This window comes from Choloepus didactylus, chromosome 17, assembly GCF_015220235.1.
Source record: "Choloepus didactylus isolate mChoDid1 chromosome 17, mChoDid1.pri, whole genome shotgun sequence".
NCBI lineage: Eukaryota > Metazoa > Chordata > Mammalia > Pilosa > Megalonychidae > Choloepus > Choloepus didactylus.
In genome coordinates, this window is record NC_051323.1 from 73144100 (window position 1) to 73171666 (window position 27567).

The 27567-nt window shown below is 43.8% G+C and overlaps 2 protein-coding genes across 8 annotated transcripts in view; one reads left to right on the forward strand and one right to left on the reverse strand.

The window, feature by feature from the left end:
• Window positions 1-18650, forward strand: part of REV1 (REV1 DNA directed polymerase) — an 88659-nt gene extending 70009 nt beyond the window's left edge. For 4 of the 6 annotated variants that reach the window (XM_037807463.1, XM_037807465.1, XM_037807464.1 and 1 more), the window contains 12 exons: window positions 1027-1146; window positions 4206-4426; window positions 5309-5481; window positions 12661-12763; window positions 13881-14046; window positions 14320-14522; window positions 15609-15842; window positions 16425-16545; window positions 17057-17274; window positions 17383-17539; window positions 17823-17925; window positions 18241-18650. In XM_037807463.1, coding sequence (XP_037663391.1) covers window positions 1027-1146; window positions 4206-4426; window positions 5309-5481; window positions 12661-12763; window positions 13881-14046; window positions 14320-14522; window positions 15609-15842; window positions 16425-16545; window positions 17057-17274; window positions 17383-17539; window positions 17823-17925; window positions 18241-18352 — 1931 coding nt within the window. In that variant the 3' untranslated portion in view covers window positions 18353-18650. The other 2 variants (XM_037807467.1, XM_037807466.1) reach the window with 2 other exon arrangements.
• The window catches only part of EIF5B (eukaryotic translation initiation factor 5B), a 102309-nt gene continuing 92867 nt past the window's right edge, over window positions 18126-27567 (reverse strand). For both annotated transcript variants that reach the window (XM_037807470.1, XM_037807469.1), the window contains exons 18-24: window positions 27287-27418; window positions 26139-26270; window positions 25953-26029; window positions 25695-25859; window positions 23843-23981; window positions 20659-20820; window positions 18126-20303 (exon numbers count right to left, since the gene is read on the reverse strand). In XM_037807470.1, the coding sequence (XP_037663398.1) occupies window positions 20196-20303; window positions 20659-20820; window positions 23843-23981; window positions 25695-25859; window positions 25953-26029; window positions 26139-26270; window positions 27287-27418 (915 nt within the window). In that variant the 3' untranslated portion in view covers window positions 18126-20195. The remainder of the gene's footprint in view (window positions 20304-20658; window positions 20821-23842; window positions 23982-25694; window positions 25860-25952; window positions 26030-26138; window positions 26271-27286; window positions 27419-27567) is intronic.

Below are 27567 nucleotides of genomic sequence, written 5' to 3' on the forward strand. Positions count from 1 at the left end.
TGCTCTCCCACCCTCGTTCAGAAGCCCGTCCTCTCCTAACATTGCCAGCACCCACTGCCGCAGTGCACGGGCCCCCTTCAGCACCCACTCTGGGCTCAGCTTCTCTGTTCCAGCGTCACTCGCAGCTCAGGTTTTAGTTTTTAAATTGTGCTTAGTTATTTACAAGATAAGATGAATACACCCCTGGAAGTTCAGTTATATCAATAAAGTTAAACTGCTTGATCTCTCCCCACCCCACCCCGCCCCAGCCTCTGTCCATCTCCAAAAGCCAGTGTGACTTTCCAGAACCTTTTCTGTTCATGAATCTATGTATTTATTTACCCCAAGAAAATACGTAGTTTTTATGTAAGGCTTCTGTGATCGCTAGAGAATTAATGTCTACACAGAAGCCAGTTTGTCACCCACCATCCTTGCTTCACTCTGCTCTGCGTTAACTCTCTGCATCTACACCCTGAACCTCAATGTCAGTGTCTGTCTTTCTTTTGAAAACTTTTACGCCCTCAGTTCCCACTATGCGTGCTCTGATCGTGTGGTGAGACTTCTAGTTCTTCGGGCTTTCTCTTTTTCCCAGGCTGAGAACATCCTTTGGTCTCATTTCCCCACCTTCCGTGGGTCCCCTGGTTGGTGAACTGATTTCTGTCCCTGCCTTCCATTCCTGTAACCCCCATGCTAAGGTCAGGACTGCTCTGCTCTCTCTTTTCCTCTTTCTGGGTGGGAGATGGAAAAGTGGCACTCACTTTAGAACAGAAAGCCCCTGTCCCCTCTTGCCAGCAACTCTCTTGGTTATAACTGGTAACATGTAACAAAATTCTGCCAGTATTGTAGTGTTTGAAATGATCAAAATTGCAACTCGTTGATTTTCAATTAAAAATTTGATAGGTACACCTATCTGGAGATGTTTTTGTTAGGAAATTAAAAACCTATTATAAGTATTTCTTGAACAATGTTCTTTTTCTTTTTTTCTTTCTCCTCCTCCTCCTCCTCTTCCTCCTTCTCCTCCTCCTCCTTGTTTTTAAAACTTTATAGGTTCTAATATTCTCCTGGCTAGAATGGCAACTAGAAAAGCAAAACCAGATGGTCAATACCACCTAAAACCAGAAGAAGTAGATGATTTTATCAGAGGTCAACTAGTTACTAACCTACCAGGTAAATGCAAATTTTTTTTTAAGTTTTGTTTCTTATAAACATTTATTAATGCTGTTTATGTAAAAGTTCTGTGATATATCTCTCTTTCCCGAAGTTGAATTTTTAAAATCTGTTATTGAGTACCATAAAAACAAAGTCTGGAATTCCACAATGAATAACATCCTGATTGATCTACCAGGAACTATGTTATATTTCAGTTTTGCCTCTCATGGGTTTTACTTTTAAATATTTCTCAAATAGCAAGATCGAGGAATTCTAAGAAATCATTTTAAAGGGAATATGATAAAGTTGACTTTGGGTCCTTTTAAATACATCATAATTGAAATAGGTCACTCCAAAGCTGACGGTGATGCTGAGTTGAGTCTCCTGCAAGACTGATGGCACTGAGTTGTCTCAGGATAGGGGCAAATGGTTTTAAAAGCAGGCAATGTATGCTCTGTATTAGGAAAAATAAAACCTAAATGAGGAAGTATTTTGGGTAACTCCAGAGGTGGGAGAGAAACCTCCGTCTGCGTCTCTCTCACTTGGAGGCATCTGATTATTTGGTCTTTCTGTGTGATTACCATGTGGCTAACTAACCTTGGCATTTAAAAATCCATCCATGGAGAAATCATCAGATTTTAATTATTATAACAGAAAAATAGTTACCCTTTTGGGACCTTGAATAGATCTAAGATTTTTTGGAGGGGATCTGGAACAATTTATTTCACAAATCATTAAATATATAGACATCCTTTCTATGTTAGGTACCTCTTTTTGAGAAATTTCTCTAAACCAAACAGGCATCTTGGTACAATTTTCTGATAATCCTTTCAGATAATCTGAATTGAGAAATTTCTATTATAAACCCCTAAGTTTATATGCTATTTTATGACAAGCTAGTTTTAAAGCTTGCTGACCCCCTAGTAAATTGTAAGGTATTAGTATCAGAAGTGAGAAATACGACCTTTTGAGGGTTTGTTGGAGGTTTAATTTGAAGAATAATTAACCGTAGCAAATTATCCTAACAACACAATTTAAACAGTTTTAATAAATTTTATTGCAGTTTTAAAAGCTGCATGTGAAATCTGACTTCAAGTTTATTATATTGGCCATCTCTAAACTGAATAGATTTTGTAGGTGTTTTTGTAGAAATAGTTTTTAGCCTCTTGACCTATGATCTCACCTTTGCACCTCCATTCGCCCCCTGTCTGGAGAAGGGCAGGGGTCAGGGGTCGTGCCCACTGAGGTCGTGGGTGCAGCCTCGGTTTCCTTGGGGAGGAGCTCATGTGGCCACCTGACCCCTGTCGCCTTCTCTTCCTCCTGGGTTGCGTCCACCCAGAGCTGTTTGTGTGATTTTAAACTTGATTCTTAGCAAATCCCTAAAATCTTCTTCTGACTGATTTCGAGTGTTTCAGGCATACAAAATGTCAGCCTTCTCCATTGTTGCTCTTGTCCTGGAGATGGCACTTGAATCCATCTCTTCCTGGGATGTGTCCCCCTGAAGGGGGCTCGTGGGGGGTGCTGCCGCTGCGCCCCTGAGGTGGGGGGGTCCCTGCAGTAGAGGTTCTAAGAACCCCCGCGGTGAAGCCGCCTGCACTCCTCTGTTAGAGCGGGGTTCCTCCCAGAGACGCTTGCAGATGAGCATGCAGCCCCCGTGACCACTTACAGAGCATGTCTGGAGGACATTTTTCTACCTAACCATTAACCAGATGAAATTCCATGTCATATGTGCCCCCCACCCCCACCCGTCTCCCACTGCCGCCCCTGTGCCCATACATGATTATTGGGCACATAACGTTCCTAGCAGTAAAAAACAATTGCAGTAGCTCCATGAAAAGGAGAAGCGTTGGAACATCTTTCTGGAACACGAGTAGCCGTGGGCAGTGTGTGTCTATTTTTGGCCCTGCTGGTATGAGATTTGCCTGTTCTCTTGGGTCATTCCTCTCCGGTTAGTGAATAGGTGACCGTGGCTTGCAGCCGCCTTACCCTCTGTGGCATCGGGCGGTAGGGAGACAGCCTCCGGCCTTGCCCTGCAGTGCTGTTTCCAGAGGGCCTCGTGGCAGAGCCCTGCACTGGAGTTTCTCCTGTCGACTGAAGACCCCAGGGAGGCTGGCGCCAGGATTCACCAGGCCGGTGCTGGGCAGCAGCCCTCGACAGGAGTCCTGCAGAGGACCAGCAGTAGTGAAAAGAGGGCCTTTGATGGTGTGGAGACCATTTTAATAAGAATTATAGGTTCCCTAGGTTATTCTAACCCTCTTTCCTGGATACACCTACCTTTTTTAAGCTTTTAGGGCAAATTGAGGTAACCGAGGTCCAGCTCTGAGCAGTAGAGCTCGTCAGCATCTTCTTGGTGAAGCTCAGAACCTTGCATCTGAGTGTGGTGTGGGGGCTGCTGCCGCCGGCTCAGTTGAAGGGGAGCTGACACTTTCTCAGGGAGGTCCTCTTTATCAGTAAAAAAATCTGTCTTCCCCTTGTGGCCAGTTTGTTTGCTTAGGAACCTTCATTTCCAAGTCTTTGGTAGTGTGCTTCTCTCCAGTAACACAGCCAGGAGCATTTCTGGGTTTCGACCTGTATCATAAGTTCTTGTTCTTGTTCTAGTTCCCATGCAAAAAAAAATAGGACACCACTGTGAAGTTTGGTCATCTCCAAAATCATTGACGAGTCCTTAATATTCCATAGTCTGCTACTATGTCTGTATGTCATCCTAGTAGACTCATTTACTCAATGGTCTATTGCATAATTAGTTGATTCCGTGAATAACATAGAAATCTTGCTATTCAGTAATAAATAAAAATCACATTCTTCTGATAATTTGTTTTAGTCATACACATTTGAGAACTTTCAAATCCACCTATGTGTGGAATCCAAATTGAGAATTAGATTCTAGAAATAATACTAGAAGGATTTTGCACTTAAAAAATTCTGTAATCTCAATGCTTCAGATGTGTCACGTAACAAGGATTTTAAGGGAGGTTCTTTTAAATTAGTTGTTTTTTGCATGAATGATACATTGCTAAAATTATTTTTAATAATTTATATGCAGAACTAAAGAACTATGTATCTGTCCCCTTTCCTAGGAGTTGGACATTCAATGGAATCCAAGTTAGCATCTTTGGGAATTAAAACTTGTGGAGATTTGCAATATATGACCATGGCAAAACTTCAGAAAGAATTTGGTCCAAAAACAGGTCAGATGCTTTATAGGTTCTGCCGGGGCTTGGATGATAGACCAGTTCGAACGGAGAAGGAAAGAAAATCTGTTTCAGCTGAGATCAACTATGGAATCAGGTTTATCCAGGTACTGGCCTCTTCGTGGAGTTTACCTTACTTTGCTCTTTGTCTTTTACGTAGTCCTGTCTTCCCTGCCGTGCCGGGAGACTGGGGGCTCGAAGTTAAGTCTTCTGCTTCTGGGTGTTCCCCGAGCTTGCAGAGGCCTTGCGAGCCACAGGGCAGGCTGGGGAACCTGCGTCTTGTGGAAAAGGGTATGCCGTTGGGGTCCATCTTTAGAGAACTTGAGATAGTAATAATTGTAATTTCTGGTGAAGGAAAGGCCAGAAAATATTGTTAGTTTTGAAATACCTTTTAAGCTGTGGCTAAAAGTAAGTTTCAACGAATTCCTGGTTACTCGTGCTTTGTGGAAAGAAGTAGTAGCATGTTTTCATTTTCCCTTAGAGTATGTCTTTGGATTTGGCTCTGACTCTGGAAATTTGTATAACCAAACAAAACCATGTCAGGAGGATTGGAAATCTGATGAGTTGACCAGTTTCCTCATCTTCCCTACTCCTTGGAACTTGGCAGTTCCCACTTCCTGGAGAATGGAGATGATGCCTGGGTTATACATAAGAATGTAGGGCAGGATATTGAAGAGAGTGTGTTTTATTAATAGAACGTAATGCTTTATTTTAATGAAAACAAAAACAAAAGAATTTGTTACGGGTAAACGATGGTTTAGGAAAGTAAGAAAGGAAAAGCTCTTTAGAAGTGCTCATTACTTTGCTTTATTGGGGAGATGAGTATTTTTATTGAATATGAGTTCAGGATATACGGAGTGCTTATTTTTAGTAGAAGGTGAGCAGCTTAGTGAATACTGGATTTTTAATATTACAAGTTAAAATACTTGAGAACTGTTAGGTAGATAACGCAGTAACGTGGAAGTTTTTCCATGTTCCTCCTTCCACAGCCAAAGGAAGCAGAAACTTTTCTTCTGAGTCTTTCTGAAGAAATCCAAAGGCGCCTTGAAGCTGCTGGCGTGAAGGGCAAACGTCTGACCCTGAAGATCATGGTGCGGAAGCCTGGGGCCCCTGTAGAAACCGCAAAATTTGGAGGCCATGGAATTTGTGATAACATTACCAGGTAAGTGTGTCTCAAAAAGGATCTTGGTAGCTATACTGTGTAGTGGGTTATTGTAATTAGTAGATGGTGGAGAAAACCAAGGACGAGCCAGAGCCAGAACTGCACCGTCCGGTGCCCTCAGTGTTCTGGAGAGCCAGGCTCGTCTCCGGCCGCGGGGCGCCTGCCAGCCTGGGGGTGCCTGGTCTGCCCGGCCTTTCCTGGGGGAGGATCTCCGGGTGCACGGACAGGAGGGCAGGGCTGTAGACGGAGGGCTGTTTTGGTTTTGTGGACTGGGTTAAGCTGTCCCTGAGGGAGCCTTCTGTGCAGCACCCCAGAAATGGTGTGAGTGGGACAGTCTGTGTCGTCTGGGCAGATGTCGTTTCTCTTTGTAAGAAGATGACTTGTTGTAGTCTCTGAAAAGTGATGGGCGATGCTACAAGCCCTTGTTTTATGTGAGGGCAACTAATATGAAACCTCGTGTGATGTTTGGGACCAGAATGCGAACACTCGATTCCGCGTGCCGATGGGCTCGACCCAGCGCACCGTGTTAATCTGTCAGAGGAACAGAAGCCTGAGGCTTATGACACTGAAAGCCCCAATTCAGGAATTAGAAAGTGTAAATAAGGGTCAGCTCGTGCCAGCCGTTCCCACCCGTTCCCGCAGAGGGCGCTACTGCCCAGGGGAGACCCCCCCGGCACAGGGAACTTCCGGCTTCATCAGTCAGTCCATTCACACGCCGTCCAGACAGCGATTACGGAGCACAGCTTAAGCAACGCAAGTTATAAAATATTCTTCATGTGATTGGTTATCTTGAGCTGTTACATATGTTTAGTGAGCATTATGTACACTTATTTCAAATGATGGTTAATTAAATATGGTGGTAATTGTCATTTCCATAAGAAGTTGGTTAGTTAGGCCCTTTCAGGAGTATAATTATCTTTTTTTAAAATTCAGTTTTATTGAGATATATTCACATACCATACAGTCATCCAAAGTGTACAATCGCTTGTTCACAGTACCGTCATACAGTTGTGCATTCATCACCCCAATCTATTTTTTGAACATTTTCCTTGTACCAGAAAAAGTGAAAATAAGAATAAAAAATAAAAGTAAAGAAGAACACCCAAAACACACCCCCTACCCTATTTTTCATTTAGTTTTTTTGTCCTCATTTTTCTACTCATCCATCCATACACTGGATAAAGGGAGTGTGATCCACAAGGCTTTCACAATCACACTGTCACCCATTGTAAGCTACGTTGTTATACAATCATCTTCAAGAGTCAAGGCTACTGGGTTGCAGTTTGATAGTTTCAGGTATTGACTTCTAACTATTCCAATACATTAAAACCTAAAAAGTGTTACCTATATAGTGCATAAGAATGTCCACCAGAGTGACCTCTCAATTCCATTTAGAATACCTCAGCCACTGAAGCTCTATTTTGTTTCATTTTGCATCCCCCTTTTGGTCAAGAAGATGTTCTCAATCCTATGATGCTGGATCCAGATTCATCCCCGGGAGTCATATCCTGTGTTGCCAGGGAGATTTATACCCCTGGGAGTCGGGTCCCACATAGGGGAGAGGGCAGTGAGATCACCTGCCAAGGTGACTTAGAGAGAGAGAGAGAGAGAGAGAGGGCCACATCTGAGCAACAAAGAGGTACTCAGGGCAGTCATAAGCAGGTTTAGCCTCTCCTTTGCAGCAACAAGCTTCATAAGGGCTAGTCCCGTGATAGAGGGCTCGGCACATCAAACTGCCAGTCCTCAGTGTTTGTGAGAACATCAGCAACAATCCAGGTGAGGAAGCCCAACACCTCTGCATCCTCCCCCAGCTCCTCAGTGGGGCCCTGCATATATATAATTACCTTTTTAAACATTGTTTCTATGGGAAAATCAGATCCGATTTATAGCACCTTTTCTGGGAATATCATCTGTTGTTTTAAGGCCTAGAACTTTACTTGTCCTTTTGTGAGCTATTTTAAACTTCATTAAATTTTTTAATAGTCCTTTATGTATTCCTATAGTTTTGTCATATTTTGTTTATATAAAGCAAAAAAAAGCCCTGTCATATTGACTAATAACTGAAATGACTATAATCTATTGGCCCTGATTCTTAGCAGTTTTCTGCCTACTTTTTCCTTTGCCTAGGCATGTGGAAAGAGGAACTTTTAAATTTTAAAAAGGTTCATGGAGAGGATCATCCAAAAAATTAAACAATTTTCCTTTGGAAAGAGAACTGCAAATAATCCACCCCCCCACCCCCACCCTCCGCCACACACACACCCATGTATGCATTTTAAGATTATCAGACAGCTTAGCCTCATATATTTTGGTACATTCAGCAGGGCCTAGAGGCTCACTCTGTTCTGATCTTAATAAGATCATCAGCTTTTGTTTAATCCTTTTTGGAGAATCCAAGTACTCTGGAAATTTAATTATAACATTTAAAAAATTAGGATTAATTATGCTTTATTATTCCCCCTCATTCAAGGATAATCATTCAGCTTTTTTTTAAAGTGCATATCTGCATGCTCTTGGTATTAGTTCCATTTTTGTCCTAAACTTTTCTTTCTGTTTTAAGTTTTATTGTGGAATATTTGAAACATAATCAGAAGTAGGACAAATAGTTGGTCGCTTCAACAGTGACCCCTCTGGCTTCACAGCCAGCCTGCACCCCCCCCCCCCAAATATCTTCCATAAACATTTCAGTGTTTAACAAGATAAGGAATCTTTGTTTAATAAACACAGACAGTTCAACAGTCTGCATTGTTGGAAAGTAAGTGTACATCTTGTTGCATCCTTAAAATATTAACTTTGGGTGAGACATGATAAATGCAAAAAGAACACAAGAGTAATTGAAACGTGTAATTTCATAAATGTTACCAAGATATAGATCAACTTTTAAACCTTCTAACTTTTGGTGATATTTTAATTACACAAGAAATGCATCAGATGAGTGGAAGTCATGTCATGATGCTGAACCCTGTACTGCCTCTGCCCCAGGAACTGGCAAACTGCTTCCTGTCCTCTGCGCGCAGCCTGAGCCAGGTTTATAGTCTGTGAGCTGAGAATGGGTTCTAGGTAAATGGCTGTAAAAAACTCCAAAAGAGACAACAAAACCCAAATATTCTCTGTGTGGCCCTTTACAGGAAAATTTATGGACCCCTCCTCTAGTCCGTATTAATTCTGTAATCTCTTGTAACTGGCCTTAATTAAAAGCTCCCTGCAGTCGTGTGGCTCACAGGCCTGGATACACGATGACGCCGTAATGGCCCAGTTTAGGTGCAGATGCCACACGGCCTGTCAGAGGGCCCCGGGTCAGTGGGGGGCCATGGTTGATGTGCGCCTAGGAACATTCTTTTTTTTTTTTTTTTTTATCTTCATTTTATTGAGATATATTCACATACCACGCAGTCATACAAAACAAATTGTACATTGGATTGTTCACAGTACCATTACATAGTTGTACATTCATCACCTAAATCAATCCCTGACACCTTCATTAGCACACACAAAAAAATAATAAGAATAATAATTAGAGTGAAAAAGAGCAATTGAAGTAAAAAAGAACACTGGGTACCTTTGTCTGTTTGTTTCCTTCCCCTATTTTTCTACTCATCCATCCATAAACTAGACAAAGTGGAGTGTGGTCCTTATGGCTTTCCCAATCCCCTTGTCACCCCTCATAAGCTACATTTTTATACAACTGTCTTCGAGATTCATGGGTTCTGGGTTGTAGTTTGATAGTTTCAGGTATTTACAGCTAGCTGCTCCAATTCACTAGAACCTAAAAAGGGTTGTCTATATTATGTGTAAGAGTGCCCACCAGAGTGACCTCTCGGCTCCTTTTGGAATCTCTCTTCCACTGTAGCTTATTTCATTTCCTTTCACATCCCCCTTTTGGTCAAGATGTTCTCCATCCCACGATGCCGGGTCTAGATTCCTCCTCAGGAATCATATTCCACGTTGCCAGGGAGATTCACTCCCCTGGGTGTCAGATCCCACATAGGGGGGAGGGCAGTGATTTCACCTGCGAAGTTGACTTAGCTAGAGAGAGAGGGCCACATCTGAGCAACAAAGAGGCATTCGGGAGGAGGCTCTTAGGCACAACCATAGGGAGGCCTAGCCTCTCCTTTGCAGCAACCGTCTTCCCAAGGGTAAAACCTATGGTAGAGGGCTCAACCCATCCAACCACCAGTCCCCTATGTCTGTGGTCATGTTAGCAGCCATCGAGGTGGGGTAGGCGAATACCCCTGCATTCTCCACAGGCTCCTCAAGGGGGCACTACAAATTTTTTTCCTGGTTTTTTGTTTTGTTTTGTTTTGTTTTGTTTTGTTTTTTAACCTGTTCTTCCTTTTTAAATCAACTAGGAACATTCTTATAAAAGATTTTTCCCCCCAGGAAAAGAAATGTTTTCCCTAGGGGTTCTTTTATGTCTGTTTTATAATTTGTATTTTTATTAAAGTAATACATGTTCACACATGCATAGTTTGAAACGTCAAAACGCTTTCAGTTTCCTGTGCCCCTCCGTCCACCTCTGCGCCCCAGTCCTCTTTTTAGTGTTCCTTCTGGTATTTACATCCATATTTCTAGGTGGACTTAAACTGCCATCCTTATTTTTCTTTTTTTGTACAGCCTTCTGTAGATTATTCATTCTCTCCTCTTCCCCTCGCCGCCAGCGACGCCATCAAGTTTTGGTTAAATCACTCGAGTCCCGATTACGACCACGTACCTACTGCCCCCAGCTGATGGCGTGATGCCTGTGTGTGGCGATCACATCTCCTTTCTTTTAGAACTCATTTTTCCTGGAGTTAGCGAGTACCTGGATTTGTCAGTTGCTTTTTTTTGTGAACTTGTCACCGAGTTTCACCCCACACTCCAATCCAATACTCTGTTGGTTTGGTCTTTTCTCTTGGACACTTCTCTCTGGGGTTCTCTGGCTTCCTCTTCCAGCCCGGATTGGTTTCCTTGGGCGACCTGGGATGTGCCTTTTCCGTGATCAGTCCTGGATCCCTGTCTCCCTCTTCTGAGTTCACCCTTAGTGACTGAAGCACGTCTTCTGGTTTCTTCTTGAGAAAGAGTGTGGAGCTGAGTGTCTGGAACCTTGTGTGTCTACCCCCCATGCCTAACAGCTTGGCTCGCTTATAGGTTGTAACTAACTTAGAGGTTAGAAATCTTATTTCCTCAGTTTACCTCAGGTGTTTTGGAATGTTACAGTTTGGTCTTGTGCCAGATACTTGGTCAGTATTGTTTTAAATTTCTACTAACATTTCTAGTTTCTTAGAGCTTTTTTCCTCTTTGAATGTGTAACATTTACGGTGGCTTCTGTCATCTCACGGGGCTTGTGTCATCTCATTCTCCTCTGGTCCCGGTGCGTCTGTGTCTGAGTCCCTTTGTCCTGAGTGTGGCGAGGGCTGTCTTCTGTTAGAGGCTCTCTTCCAACAGAAGAACATGTCAACTTCCCAGGAGTCATTTGAAACCTGTTTTCGTACTGGGCTGCTGATCGTGGGGCCTCCCCCGGGGTGAGTGGCTCAGGGGGCTCAGTCGTTGGCACCAGCTGTCAGCGTCTCTAGCACTTCCCCAGAATGAACTGGCACTCTGGTAACCAATCGGAAAGGGGTCTGAGTGGGACAGTGTCCGTGCCTCCCCCCTGTGTGCCTGATCCCCCCAGCCTCTGGGGTCAGTGTCTCCAAGTCATGCACCCTCCGCAGGAGAAGAGAGGCTCTGGGTCTTTTTCTTTCAGGCATTTTCCTTCTCATCTTCAGCCCTCCTTTCAGACACCCTGCACTGCAGTCCTGGGGCTTCTCCGAGTGTGCCTCCAGCTGGCTCTCCTGCGGGCGCTGGCAGGTGCTTGGTGCTTGGTAACTCACCTGCCAGGCTGTCCCCCATCCCCCCGGTGTGGCTGGTGATCCTCTCGACTCGTCCCCTCTCCATGTCAACCTTTTAAGAGTTTATACCTTTTTACATCCTTTCCAGTCAGTGAGGTGGAGTTTTGGAAAGAAGCGAATATAAATGTGTTCAGACTTCCACATTTAACAATCTTACTTTCAAGTTACTCTATACAGTATTTGTCTCTGAATAATTTAAGGTAATCATTAGGTAACAAACCAATGGAAGTAATTTGTGAATGGTTTCCTTAGAGAAACTGGGTACTTTTCATCGATGAATACATAATGGTACTGAAAAAAAACCACAAATAAATGTAGTTCTAAAAAAACCAATATTAACAAATCACCTAGGTGGCACGATTCTGGTACAATGTGGTGAAAATCAGTGTGGTGATATTTCAAGCCAGGTGTTTGCCGCACATGGGTCCCGCGGGTGGGAGGGCGAGCGCCTGGTGGCCGGAGTGTCTGCCTCGTCCAGCCGTGACTGGACTGAGTGCAGTAACACGTAGCACGGGAACGTGGGAACCATTTGCAACGGGCCGCCCTGCCCATGCCAGTGAAGCCCAAAAGCGGCTGGTGGAGCCGGGGGGCAGGCTCGGCGCCTTCCTGACCCCTCCTAATTGGCGGTGACCCTCTGGTCCTCCTGTGGGACTTCTGAAAGATATAACACTGGTATATTCTTGCCCTCTGGATTTTAGACAGATGACCCCACATACTTCTTTATCCATTTATAGAGCCTCTGAGGGAAATGTAGAATTGCAGTGAGCATATTGACATGTTGGGATTATTCAGTGGTTTTACTTTATAATAAAAGGAGCAGTCAAGAACCAAAATACAAGAAACTCATCTCTCTTCTGAATGTTAATCGTACCTCAACACAGATAATCTTGGAACCTACAGCTTCTCTTGGAGCCTAAGATATTGCTACACTTCATGCTTCGGTTGCAATATAATATGCATATATTTGTATGTTAGCTAAAATCTTTTTTTTTTTTATTTCTCAACTCATTTTTCATTGGCCAGTTCTCTGTTGGAGCACTCCCTTAGAAGTCCCATGTTCTCTACAGTTTTGTTTTCTTACCTCCTTGCTGCCAATGTAATTAATTTGGTATTACCGACTTCCTTGAAGGATGATGACCTCATTTGTTTTTAAGGATTATGTATAGTACTTAATTATTTAAACTTTTTTGTAACTCTCTTTACAACCTGTCTAAAAGTCGTGAAGCAGGTCCATACTACTCATGAGGCATTTAGTGACTACATATGCAATGTAGCGTTTGTTCCTTTAAAAAAAGCAATTATTCATTTACAGGACTGTAACTCTTGACCAAGCAACAGATAGTGCAAAAATCATTGGAAAGGCTACACTAAACATGTTTCATTCAATGAAGCTAAATATATCGGATATGAGAGGGGTAAGTAGATAACATTTTTAAATTCTTTCTGTGTTGTTTTGCTTGTTGGACACTTGATCTGAGAACTCAGGTCACGGTGGGGTTGGGGTGTATATCAGGTCTTCAGAGCTTCTGATCTAAATTCAAGAACGAACAAAAACCTGACATTCTCAAATTGACCTGATCTCTTTATTTTTCAGATTAGAGTCAAATTTGTTCTGAAAGCTCATTCTTTTTTGCCTAAAATTTTTGCCTTGAATTTTATAGTACCTTTCTTTTCACTGAGAACTCATTTTTACCTGCATTATCTTGTTTCTTCTATTCTCTTTCCCCTTGAAGTAGATAAGACTATGGGAAGTCTAAAACCTTAAATAATTTTTGTATTTTGGGGTCCTTTGTAATTAGAAATTTATTCTGATGTTTGCAGTGATTTGATGACCTGAAAGGGAGTTGGCCAGAGGCACATGAAGATGCCTTTGGAACAGATAGGCAAGAGGCATCAAAAATGCAAAAATTGTACATTTATTTTCTTAAAGATTAACCTTTGTAGGTTTGGCTGTGCACGTGCACACGTGTGAGTAAAGGGTATTTTGTGGCTTGGTGTGGGTTTTGTGAAAGGTTTGAAGTCACTAAACCAGTCATGATTAAAGCTGCCCTCTGAAATTCTGTTCTGCTGGGGTTTTGTGGTGGGGAACCCACAGGCACTGGCTGCCCATCCCACCTGCACAGCCCCTCACCTTTTTATTTGAAAAGTACTTCAGTGTAAAAAGAAACAGTAGGGAATGAGGTTGTCAGGTACACTGTCTTGTAGGATTTAAAAAAAAAAACTTAGACATTGAAACCAAGTGTCAGAGAATATAGTATTCTACTTGTTTGGATTTTCTGCTTTTGGAGATTGCAGTATATTTTGGTACAATTGGATGGTATAAGATTGAGATGAATAACTGCTCACTAGATAATCTAGAATTCATTTGTGTGATAAATCATACAGAAGGCTGTTTATTTCTGGTTATTTACCCCTTTATTCTAGGTGTAGGTTTTAGAAGATAGTAAAAAAAGATTAGCTAAGAATTTTTAATTGAATCCATATTTTCACCTTAGGCTTCCTGGAAATATAACTTATTTATTCTGATTCTAGGTTGGGATTCACGTGAACCAGTTGATTCTGACTAACCGGACCCTTTCCACGTGTCCCAGTCACCCCTCGGTGCCGTCGGCCCACTTTGCCGGCGGGTCGCACTCCGTCCGTGATCTCTTCCAAGTTCAGAAAGTGAAGAAATCCACTGACGAGCAGCACAAGGAAGGTCAGTGGCAGGCTGTCTGGTTCTCATTCTGGCAGTGTTTGCATCCTTGGGAAGGCAGTTGACTTGAGAGTGAAAGGTGTGTCTGTGTATGATGTCTTAAGAAACAGAATTATATTCTAAATTATGGCAAGTCAGTAACAAAGCGTGTTGTTCTTTTTTCTTTGGTCCTTGAGTGAACTAAGAAGTATTGGCAGTGGGCAGAGAGGGAAGCCAGTCAGGGGTAAAGCGTCTGCTAAGCCTCTGAAGAGGATGACTGGGCATTTTCTCTTGTAGTCTTTCTTGCTGCTGTGGATCTCGAAACATCAGCTGCCTCCAGAGCCTGCCCCTTGTTGCCCTCCTTTCCTACACATCTGGCGTCTGGGGTCAGTCCTGCTGCCGGCAAAGCCGAGCCTCTGGTGAAGTGCAATGGTCTGCATTCTCCTGTCACTTTGAAGTCAAGACTGAACCTCAGCATAGAGGTTCCGTCACCTTCCCAGGTGTGTGTCTGTGGTTTAAATGTAAGAACAGATGTTTTTAAAACAGGAAGGACCTTTTAATTTCTTCCTCAGTATAACCAAGAGGGGAGAAAGGACCATTGGTTAATGATGCTGAGGAATCGCAAGGAGTGAGAGTGAGGTTTAGGGGAGAGGGTGTGTTTTCCTTGCAAGTTGTAAAATGTGATGTGAACTGCCACTGTCTGCACCCCTGGCTCTGGGTAACCGTGACAGTTGTGGGACTTGCTGTCTTCAACAAAGTATCTTCAGTGAGCAGGCGAGGCCCATGTCAGAGGTTTTTCTTGGAGCATTTGCAAAGGGTTCTATGTTTCTAGAAACAGGTAAAGAGTGAATGATTTTCATGACGTAAGCTGTTAATTCAGTTTGTGTGGACCGTAACTGTGGCTTGTGGTCGGCACCGTTTGCTCCACTTTAAGCAACATCGGGGATGTCTGGGTGTGGCCACCTCTGTACCCCAAAGTGGAATGAGACTGAAGATGTAAACGCTGGCTCTTGGACCAGGCAAAGGGATGGTACTGATCTGCTTGCATTGGCCCTGGTTGCTGATGACAGATAATGCCAAAACACAAGGGAACAGCCTTGTGGGGTTGCAGCTTTCCAAAGGACTGATATGCAGAGGGAGGATGCAGGCTGGAGAAAAGTTAACTTCTGTAAATCCTTTCCTCTAGCTTGCTGCTCTTAAAATAAGAATTATTTTTATTTCTGGGCAAACAAATCTCCCACCTGAAACGTAAACTTCTGACCCAGGACTGCTACCCTGGGGGAACCTAAGGAGAACTGAGTATCTTCCTCCTATTGCAGAGACTTAGTGTGTTTGAATGTATCTGCTCCCGTGGGACTGGTGAGTAAAGTAAACTTGAGCTGTGCACTCCACACATGACCACTCCTGCTTAGATGGCAAAAGGCCAAGACAGTCCAAAAATTTGCTGATTCGGGAGGTTGCTTTCTCAGCCTGGTTATCTGGTCATTATCTAAGGTGTTCAAATAGGAATTAAAGTGCTGTGTTAACTCCAAACTTCATCTTGGAGCATGCTTTAACTTCAGACTCCTACGTTTGGTATTTTACAGCTTGATCCGTCTGTTTTAGAAGCACTTCCACCTGACCTCCGGGAACAAGTAGAGCAAGTCTGTGCTGTTCAGCAAGGAGAGCCACATGGGGACAGAAAGAAAGAACCGTTAAATGGCTGTAACACAGGAATTTTGCCACAGCCAGTTGGGACAGTTTTGTTAGAGCTACCTGAACCTCAGGAATCGAGCAGCGACACAGAGATTAACCTAATAGCCCTCCCAGCATTTTCACAAGTAAGCTAAACTCAGGACCTTCTGCGTGGTTTGTTCCCTCAGGCTGGAGCACATCTCATTTCCCTTTTTCCGTGTGCCCTGAACTCTCCCCCAGTAGCTCACCCCGTGCTGAGGGGGCTGGGAGGACGCGGGTCTCCCTCACCTGCCGGATGTGGACGGACAGGGCGGCCTCTCTGAAGCACACCTGCTCGTGGCAAGAAGGAGAGAGAAGAGGGAGCGTGCGGCCTGCGGTGCCCCCGGCTGCCACCCGGAGGATGGAGACGTGCCCACAGAAACACACTTCCCACGTGGCTGTTCTTGTGTTCCCCTTCCCGTTTTCTAGGCGTGCTTCCTGCCCTGGTCATTCTATTGTAGTTTTTTTGTTTTGTTTTGTTTTGTTTTAAAAAGTCAATTAGTAGTCTAAATTTTATTCCTACTCTCATCCTAAGCATTTTGAGGATTACAGTGAGCTTTGATATTGAGGGCCTATTCATACAGATCAGAAAAGTATGATTTGAAAACAGATTCTGTTTTGTGAAAAACATAAAGCAGCAGCCATATTGAATTAACTCCAGTTCAACCTTGAACTTTGTTTTCCACCAGGTGGACCCTGAGGTGTTTGCTGCCCTCCCCGTGGAGCTGCAGAAGGAGCTGAGGGCAGCCTATGATCAAAGACAAAGGCAGGCCGAGATGGCCGCACCCCCGCAGCCCACCCGCACAGCTGGTGAGCCTGGGAGCCACCTGTACCAGAAGGGGGGATCAGCGAGTCACTGCCGCGTGTGATCAGTGCGTATTAATGGCCCAGTGTGAGCCTGCTGCTCACGTTAAGAGCCATTCACATTGGGGACTGTCTGAAGTGAGCAAGTAGAAATATGAAGAAGTGTTTATCGTAGTCATAATTGGATTTGTATCTGTACCTTCTCAACTTCAAAGCACCATTCCTTACTTAATAGCCTGTCCAGACATTTCTTTGAGCCTCCAGTTTAGTGGGCACTGTTCTAAGTTTTTCACCTGTTGAATTTTCATTTAGTCCATCATTAGCTAAGCGCAGGTGATTAGACATGTCAGAGGTCACATTAGGAAGTGCCTGCACTTTCAGCCCTGGGCATTAGCTGCCTCCCACACGTGGTGAGAGCATGTGGCAGGGGTGTGCATAGGATGTATTGGAGGAGGAAAAAGAACCCCTGGTACTACCTGGAAACATTTTGTTGAAGCTCTTATGTCTTTCTTTTTAGTGCCAAACAATCCTTTGCTTCAGCTAAAACCAGCAGCAGTGAAAGAGAAGAAAAGAAACAAGAAAAACTTCATCAGCCCCAAGAAAAAGGTTCAGAGTCCTTTGAAAAACAAGCTTCTTGGTAGTCCAGCAAAATCTCTAGCAGGGCCCTGTGGGAGTCCCCAGAAGCTAATCAATGGCTTCCTCAAACAAGAAGGTCCTGCTGCCGAAAAACCCCTGGTAATGTTTTTTTGTGTTTTTTACACTTTTTTCTTCATGTTTATCAGCTTTTAATGTACCTGATATTGTGTAAATACAGCACTTTCTATCATTTTTCTTCCTTCACAGGGAGAACGAGCTGCTGCCACTGCAGGTGTGCCGGGCTGTACCAGCTTGCAGCCGGACGTGCCTGCCTGTGCTCGGCCACCAGCCCCCAACCTAGCTGGAGCCGTCGAGTTCTGTGACGTGAAGACCCTGCTCCGGGAGTGGATAACGACCATCTCAGGTGGGCCGGAGAGGGGGCTGCCAGAAGGCTGAGAACATGAACAGACTGAGACAGAGATCTGTTTAACTCATTTTTCTAAGTCTAGTAAGCCCTAACCAGCTACCCACTCCTTATGCTTTTTAAAATCCAGTCTTTGAGAAGTTATTTACTGTAGCCCTTTCTTCTGAGAGCTGTATGTCAGGGTCTAGCTGTAGAAATGCAGTTTTTCTTTATCCCTGCCAGCCTCTGCTTTTCTCCTTCAGAAGCTACCTTGGTTCTCATTTGAGGTTTTTCCACTCCCTAGATCCAATGGAAGAAGATATTCTGCAAGTTGTGAAATACTGTACTGATCTAATAGAGGAAAAAGACTTGGAAAAACTGGATCTAGTTATAAAATACATGAAGAGGTAATTATTCAGTACTTTTGTTATCAAAGGAAAAGAGTGGCTTGCCAAATGGCTAACTGAAGGGGGTCTGAACAAGTTTTAAACTTGATTTTGAACCCCAGAAAAAGAAATGTCATAATGTTAGCTCAGCCGCAGGTAAGGCCAGAACATGGTGGTGCGTCTCGCGGTTATGTAATGCAATTAAAACCACAGGAAGCATGTTTTCTTTTGTGTGCTCTAGGATTTTACTTTATTGCCCAAATTGATTCTTATTACACCTTAAGCTGATTCGTCAGGACTTGTTCCTTCCTGATGACGCTTCTCCCCCCACCTTAGGTTGATGCAGCAGTCTGTGGAATCGGTTTGGAATATGGCATTTGACTTTATTCTTGATAACGTCCAGGTGGTCTTACAGCAGACTTACGGAAGCACACTGAAGGTCACCTAGGCCCTGCCGGGAGCCTGGGCTCTCTGCTAGCTGGGCCCTAGGTGCTCGTGAGGTATTTGCAAAGTGCATGAGAGTAACGCTCTGAGTTTTTACCATTCTAAATTTCTTTTTAAGCAAGTGTTTTGTACATTTCTTTTCAAGAAGTGCCAAATTTGTCAGTATTGCATGTAAATAATTGTGTTAATTCTTTTACTGTAGCATAGATTCTATTTACAAAATGTTTGTTTATAAAGTTTTATGGATTTTTACAGTGAAGTGTTTACAGTTGTTTAATAAAGAACTGTATATATATTTTGTACAGGCTCCTTTTTGTGAATCCTTAAGAACTCAACTCTAGAAAACAAATGGTGAACTACTGTTTATTATACTTAAAGGTGGAAAAACCTCCAGGCCCGACTATTAAAGAATCGGTGCTAAGCTTTGGAATTCCTGAGAAGTCCTAAACTGGGATCCCACTTGTTCCATCCAGGCAAGGGTAAAGCTTCTAAAAATCTCACAGTTCTTCTCCCCAAGCATGAACACAGGAGAACATTAACAAATCTTTACTTCTTCCAGGTGGAAAATTTACATATTTTGTAGTAGAAACCACCCCACCCCCACCCCGCAGCTGACGTTTTATGTCTGCCTCTACTGGCCCTTGAGAAACGTCAATAATAAAGAGAATGACCCAGATTTTCAAATGTATATAAAATATTTTTCTATGCTAGTCTACCAGAACACTTTAAAAAATATAGTTTATAATTCTATGCCAATGAAGACTTGGAACGTTTTCCTCTAACACCTCACAACTGACTACAACAATGTGCTATAAATAGGTAGTCAGAGCCAGAGCGCTGTGGACAAGTAACATCACACTAACCGCTCTCCTAAGCGGGGAAACGGAGCATGTGCTCCCTTGGACCCACGCCGCGTGTTCAGGGAAACCACAAAGCAGCTACAGTCAGATCACTACAAATAAATCACCAGGCTGTACTGGCAGCAACTTAGAGCACGAAGCCCAAACATGTTAATCAAGTCCCTGTTATTGCCAGCTGGTCTCATCAAAAAATGTCTGCATGATAGAATTTCCTAGGACAAAACAGACCGAGATTAATATATAAAAATTCCTAATGTGCTCAGTCAGTACACAAGGTATGGTAGGTAATAACTTGTTCTCATCCTCAGGAGAACAAGCCCGCTGGGAAGAGAAGCTGTGCTGGCCTGGAAGCCTAACAGCACTCCCTGGGCAATGTCTGTCTTTATTGGTAGTTCTGAATTGTGATGATTACAAAGGACGCTCAGGACTATACAAGCAGTAACAAGCAGCCAGCTATGCCTCACACCATGGTTTCACACAAAGCAGATCAAGAAATACTGGAATGCCTAATTTTCTATTTTAAAAAATTCCTAAGGGCATATGGCAGAAGAAGGCTGGAAAAAAAATCACTGCAGGAAGAATATGCATAAATAAAGTATTTCTTACATCAAAAAAGTTCAAGAATCACAAAATCTGCAGAAGCTTGGTTAATCAAATACTGCAGTACTGATTTAATCAGTATAAAATTGAAAGAGCTTTAGATCTGTAATAAAAATTCAAATTTGGGGAAGGGCAAACTTTAAAACAGCAGCCAGTAGAGAAGGTGGGAACAGGCACAGTGGACTGTGGGGACAAGTAATTGACCACTGTCAAACCAGTGTAAGTTTCTTGGTTTCTCATGGAAAACATTTATACACCTATTTTTTTCCTTCCATACTTAAGTCCATCAGTGTCCAAATATGTCTGTTCCATATTCTTGTCTTGTTTTTGTTGGTGATAGTACAACATAATATTGCATTTACTTTTTCCTTCCCCGACGTGGAAAAATTAGATGATTTCAAATACTTTCTTCAGCTCCACAATAAGCTGCCAGTCACTCTTCTGCATTTCGTCTCTAAACCAGTCTTTGAGTGCATCGATGGACTGCCGGCTGATCTGCAATGCCCAAGGCACAGAATGAACAAAACAGGATATTTGCTAAAGCTGTCATTGCCCAACAAGGAAAAGCCCAAGGACTGCATGGGCCCCCACCCGCTGTTCCCAGATGGTGCTTGTCAGGAAGAAACCCTGAGCTGAAAGAGCAAAGGTGGGGCTGCCTGCCTTCTGGGGGAGCAGGAAGCCCACTGCCATGAATGTCTAGCACAGTGGGCAAGAGGGCCCTGGCATGCTGCCAAGGCGAGGCCAGGCCACAGAAGAGGTCTGGGGACCACCTCCTGCCAGCGCCGACTACAGCCTCCAGGGCTGCCAAGGAAACGCGGCCAGAGCTGAGCCACTTCCCACAAAGACTCACCTTACTGACAAGGATGTCTGTAGCTTCAAAATGTCTTCCATACATCTTGGGAGATTCACCGGGGATAGGTTCTATTTTGACACAAACTTCTTGTCCTTTTTTTGCTACATCCACTTGTTTGTGGTTTATTTCAATACTTGTTACTATCCCAATATCAACAAACTGTAAGGAAAGAAGAACTCACTGGGTGACTGGAAAGATGCGCTGCTCTTGGGCAACAGGGCCTGGCAGCGGCGGTGAGAGCTGCGGCAGAACCCCCACCCTGGGCTTCTCATTCGAGGTGTCCACGGTGCAATCTTCTCACGAGTTAAACTTGGGGCGGGGGGGGGGGGGGGTCACACCACCACACACACACCCTTCACCAGAGGGGCGCAAGGACTGAAGGAGACGGCTGGTGCACTGTGACAGAACCTGGCTGGTGTGGTCAGTCCCAAAAATATGAAACAGACATATTTGGACACTGATGGACTTAAAAATCTGTTTCCCCCATTCATGCTCTACCTGTCCACACGCGATCCGGAGTCGGGAGGGAGTGAGGGTGAGGAACGAGGGACTGGGTGTGCAGGGCCTCGCAGGACATCGTGGGCACTTTGGGTTTTACTCCCAGGATGTGGGAGTAGTTCTAAGCAAGCGAGTAACATCTCAGGTATAGTTTGGGGGTGGAAAAACACTGGCCGCTTTGTGGAAGATACAGGAAAGTAAGATGAAACAGGGAGATGGGTTTAGGAGGCCAAGGCCACAAAGAAAATAATTACTGCATGTAACGTGAATATAGTCCTTGACTATCTCTTTAATAGAATATATTCATTCCAGAGGGGAAAAAACTTGAGCTTTTGTGTATTGAAGAACACAACAAATGAGTAAATATATAAATGTTAGAAACGAGTTTTCCCTGTGGGAGGCGTGAGGTGCAAGTATGGAAAAGAGAAAGGCAAAGGAAACTGGTGCTGGATGTGGACTCATAAAACTTTAAAAGTGAGCCGCCCTGGCTCAGTCTCCTGCCCCGGTACAGGAGCGTGGCTCCTTGGCAGGGACAGGCTGTGCCTAGGTGGTCTCCAGGTGCCCTTTCCCCCTAAAGGAACAGGTCTGAGGTAGAAAGCACCAAATGCACCTGGAGCACCTTGGAGCCCACAAAGGGAGAAAAGTGCCCAAGTGCCATGTGGCAAGGACACGGCCATGTGAACAGCTCCCCTGGGCAAATCTGGACCAATTTGAGTATCAAAATGAATAATGGTCATGGATTGTAACACACTGAATTTTTGAAAAAAAACAACACACCAAGTCTGTAGGATACTTGATGAAGGTCAGAGGGAAGAAGTTTCTTTATAGAAGTGTGAAAAAAAAATCACAATTTTCAACCACGTATGTCATAATTGATTTAGGCAAGGAAAACCAATGGTACCGAAACCACTGAGATAAAGGTTGCTGAGAAATGGGAAGTTCACAGGGACTCAAAGTACACCCCATGGATTACTTAGGAATTACAAAGAGAGAAAAAGTTACCCTTCCAAAGGAGAGGTTTATGAAAAAGTAACTTCCTCAAGTAATCAAATTTAACATCACCAAGAGTAAGACAACCTGTGAGATGGCGGAGGGGGTCCGCCAGGGCACCTGTGGAGTGTCCTCTCCGCAGAGGAGGAACCGGACACATCCAAACTGAGGAGCGGCTGGCACAACAGGGCTGGACTCGTCAGGGGTGGGGGTGAGGGACTTTTTCATTAAGTGACACTGAGACGCAGAGTCACCAAACTCCATGCACCTTGAATGCACCCTGAACTGATGTCAGTGGTTGGACATCTGAGATTTTGGGGACAACAGGTGATGTATGAAAGAAGATACATTATGGATATTACCAAATTAATGACACTGATCTAGTGGAAAGGTGTGTGGTATATGGGTATATTCCATTCTTAACTTTTCCCTAGGCTTGAAACTTTTCAAAATTAAAAAATGCAGTAATTCATGACACCTTGCAAACCTTCATTAACTGAAGCACTGATAGCAACACTGAGATTGCTGATATTTGGCGATAACGAGGTATAAATGACAGAAGGCACCCTCAATTCTTCCCTTATCCAGGATCGCTAACAGCAGAGCCATGAAAGGTCAACATGACACAGGCAGTGGTCACTGGCTAGGTGATCTTGGGCAAGTTCTTAAACATCTTGGTTACCTTAGTATCTTCTTGAAAAAAACCATATTTTTGTGAAAATAACTATGATGACGTGAAGCCTGGAACACCAACACTTAGTGAACACCCAGTACATCTGTGCTCTTGTTATTCAGTAACAGCTAAGGAAGCAAGACTTCTAGCAGTGGTTCTTAATTTTGAGCAGGCATCAGAGTCCCCAGGAAGGCTTGGTAAAACAGAGTGCTCACTGGGTCTGGGCGGGGCCCAAGAATCTGCATTTCTAACAAGCTGCTGCTGCTGGCCTGGGAACCACACCTGGAGAGCCACTGCTGGGCAGTTACCAGCCCAAAGCAACTGCTTGGGCAACAGTCAGTGCCAGAAAGCAAGCACATGAAGACAGCTGTCATGTGGTTCTGAGTTACAGGACAAAGCAAGTGAACTGAACTTGACTTGGGGAAAAAAAGGTATTCATTCCTGAAGTGAGGCAATTTCTAGTTATAGAGAATATATTTTTAAAAATTCATGTGTACAGTTCTTAAGCCACCTTCTTTTAATTAAAATGCCAGACATTTTCAAAGAAACAAAACCAAAACAAAACCAGCCCTACTGCAGCTAAATAAAATTACATCAAACCTAAGACAACCTATTCAAGCATTTTCTTGATCTTATCAGTTTTCATAAAACTGCCATCTCGCAAAAAGTAGTTGTAAAACACTTAATTGTGAAATGCACCCCAATTTCAAAGTGTTTAAAATGTGAAAATGGTACATGTTACAATCGACTGAGTCGAGTTGTCCGTTTCCCATAGGGCATAAAGATACCTCAAAAATTCAAAACAAGCCAGTCCTTATTTGCCCCCAAACATAAAATTTTTCAGTCTCCTTTGTACGACTAGGTGAAAATACACTATATGAGGTCTTGGTTTTTTTTTCCAAGGGAGGGGCAGGGGTGTGCTGTTTGGCATTTTGCTTAAAATTTTTGTCGGCCACCACTCTTGGTGGCCAACAGTTACTACTTTAAGAAATGATCAACAAAAGTACAAACAGTACTTACATTTTTGCTCGGGACGCACAAGGGTGTGCCCTGCTTCACCTGACCTGCCTCCACAGTCACTCCCATCACTATTGGGTCTCGAGAATTGAAAATATACTGAGGGAGGATTTTCATCTTGCAAGGAAATACTGCTATGTGCCTGAAAGGAAAAAAAAGGAAAACCCAAGATTTTTTAGAAGCTGCGTATGAGTCACCATAAAATTGTTTAAATGTCAGAAAACAAGTAAGATGTATATGAGGCTGCTTCTGCCATTAGAGAAAAGCACATTTCCTCCCAGGTCCCATGTGAGGGGCTGTGGATACCCACCAGGCGTGTGTGTGCACGTGCAGTCCATGGACACCCACTCTCCCCATCTCGTTTTCTCGTCATCTTTCCCTCCTTTCCATTCTGTTTCTTCCGAAGTCTTGCCTTCCTTCCCTCCTACAGTCCCAACCCTAGGAGGAGCCACCAGGCAGGAACCCTGGGTGCCTCTGAGATGTCAGGCACTTGTGCAACCCACCCTGCAGCCCTGAGCCCAGGTACGCTTGCTCACAGGCCTGTCGTTTGGCACCTGCACGCACTCTTCTGGGACTGCATAAACATCAAACCACAACCTCGTTTTCTCCACCGACTTCCCAAATGGACTGGTCCAAAAGGCTACTACGAAGGTTAATTTCCTTGCATATCAAGCATATGCTTATAATAGTTTCCAGCAGTCTTCTTAACCAAATTTAAGTCTTCTCACTTCAGGTTTCATAATCTAAAGTCAGCATATCCGTATCTAAATTCTACCAGCAGCTCTATTCAAAAATGTAACTCAGATTGAGGCGCACCCGCTCCCCCCAGCCTCCCCAGCACCACACGCTGGTCTAAGCACCATTATCTCCTGCCTGGATGTGGGAACCTCCCCGGTCTCTTGTCACTGGTACCCTAACAAATCTGGTCCATACCACAGCCAATCTGATCATGCTAGGCAAACCTCTGCAATGGCTTCTCATACAATTCAGAACAGAAGCTCGATTCTTTCCATGTCCTACAGGGTCTGACCTGATACCGGCCCTGCCAACAAGCCCTTTGGCCTGGCCTCCCACCACTTCCCCGGGCTCTCTGCCTCAGCCTGTGTGGCTGCCTCCCTCCTCTGAACTCAGCCTCGCCCTGCAGCCTTTACAGCTTGCCCTTCTCCTGCGGACCCTCCCCAGTTCTCTGTATGGCTCCCTTCACATCCTTCAGGTCTCGACTCAAAAACCCAAAAGAGATGAGATACCCCTCCCCTTACAACACCAGCCCCTCCTCCCTCATCACTCTAGGCCCTCACTCTGTATTTTGTGCTTTGTAGAACTTCCCACCACTTTTCATTTCTCTATCAGCTGCCTCTCTCGTGGAAAGAGAACCTGAGCTCTGAGGCCACAGCATGTGGTCCGGTTCACTGCTGACTCCTCTAACACGACGGTGCCACCCACACTGAAGGCACACAAATCTTCGTTAGAGGAATGAACTTTTCTCTCTCAAAATCCATCATCTTGTTTCCTAATTTTCCATGCTCCAGCTTTGTGACTTCTATTCCATGCAATCCCTAATACAGAATTCCAACAAGTCCCCAAAATTTAGCAACTACTCACCCATTAATGGTAATTATGCCTGACAAAGTAAAAATTAAAAAATAAAATGAAAGGCTACAGAGGGTATTTGTTCACATAGTGCCTGGGTGTCTGCAATGTGCAGGATGTGTGAGTGCTAACACCCTTCTGGACGCAGGCTCTGGTGGGTGAGGAAATGCCACACTTCTGTTGTCCAGACAGCCTTCTGGTATTTGGTAGTTCTTAAACAACCACCTTCCTTACCAAAGATCCCAAGTAAGAGTCACCAACTTACTTAAATTCTTCTTGTTTCTGTTTCTTGTAGTCTTGTCTATATTTTGTAAAGGCATCAAATAGATGATAAATAATTTCTGCACTAAAAATTCTAACTCCTAAACTATCAGCCATTTCTTGTGCATCCCGCTCAATTCTCACATCAAAGGCCAAAATGACTGCATACCTGAAAGGGTAAAACAAATCAATGAAAACCTGAGTCAATTCTAAGAAGAAAGATTAATAGGAAGGCATTAGTTGCAGAAGAGAAATTCCTTACTGAGGATCATGCTCCAACATCACTGAAGCCTTCATAACGTCTTTTTTATGGACTGGGCCAATGTTAATTCCTGCATACTAGGAAAAAAGAGGGTTTCAGAATTCCTTTTGCATGTACCGGGCCACAGAAACAGTATCACAAACCGGTCCCATGCTGATTCTTACAGAACCGGGTTCAACTGCTTACGGGCACTTCTGACGTTTTCAGGAATTCAAGCAGAGCCTCCAGGGAGCCCAGCGTCGACGCCTGGACGTACACGCCCTTTTCTTCTAACTTGATGGCATTGAGGGTCTGCTTCAGCTCATGGATCAGTTCATCCTTGAAAGGAAATCAGATGTCACAATGTGTGTAAACATGTCTGAATCCTCAGGAGCTTTCTCCGACGGGCTGTGTATTCAGCCTTGAAAACGTGACCCTGAGAGCGTGAGGAACTGCACGAGAGCAGGGGGGAGGCTAAGGCCACGCCCAGCTGTACCACATCCCCCTTCTCTGCCTTGGGTTTCTCCGCTATGAAACATGTTTATCCTTTGCTCTATATGGAAACAAGTGTGTGTGTGTGTGTGTGTGTGTGTGTGTGTGTGTATGAGAAATAACAAATAATCTTTTAAAAGTTAAAAGCACTGAAAGCCTTTGCCTGACTGTTTTAACTATGAAATGCCCTAGGTTTCAGTTCCTCTTTCCTCTGCCCCCACGCCTCTGAAGAAAAAAAGGTCAACCAGAAAAAAGTAGGAAATAAGCAGGTTGGGGCTGTCAGAGCCACGGCAGTCCACTGAATGCAGGGACGGCCAAACAAGGACAGGCCCCTGTTCTCACCGTCCCTAAGGTAATGGGTCTCTGATGCCAATGATTTCAACAGTGGTGGCTCCAGCCACTGGAAGAGCCTCTTGTTGCTAACGGTCATATCTTCTCAGATAAACTGTGGCGCAAAGCCCGCTTTTGTGAAACCATGCTAGGTTTATGAAGGCCAACTGCTCCTACAAACAAGCAGATAGCCTTTAACTGAATCCTAGTACCTAATAAGATTTCTCTAATCCTTATTAGGACATCTAAAATAAAACACAAATAACTTCCAGCTTGTGATCCATTTTTTATTTGAAGAAAATTCACACTTCAGGATTCCAGATATTTTATATAAATATTTATGCCAATTATTATGACTGTGACAAAGTGAAGTAATTTAAGAGGATTATCTGTGTGCTAAGAGGCCACCAGACAATAGGCTCACAAAGAGAGCGGTACCTGTGCCATTCATTCCCCATTCCGGTGAGTACCCTGCTGACACACAGAAGAACTAAAACAGCTTTTGAAAAAGAAATTTTTTTTTAACGACTTACTTTAAGAACTGGGATTTCATCTTCTTTATAAGCCACCAGAAGCGGTAAACCAGCCAATGTTTTCTCCAAGTCTTTTCCAAGAATCTTTACCCCTTGAGCTGCTTCTACTTCTTTATGCTTTTCATACTGGTTCTAAAGAGGGAAAAGCATTTATCACATTTATTTGAAAAGTGGTTAGCAATGGAAGATAATACAAGAGGCAGTATCTTCATGATGTTGGGATGGGAAAAGAATTTTTAAACTAGACACAAAAGCAATAACCACAAAATAAAAGATTGATA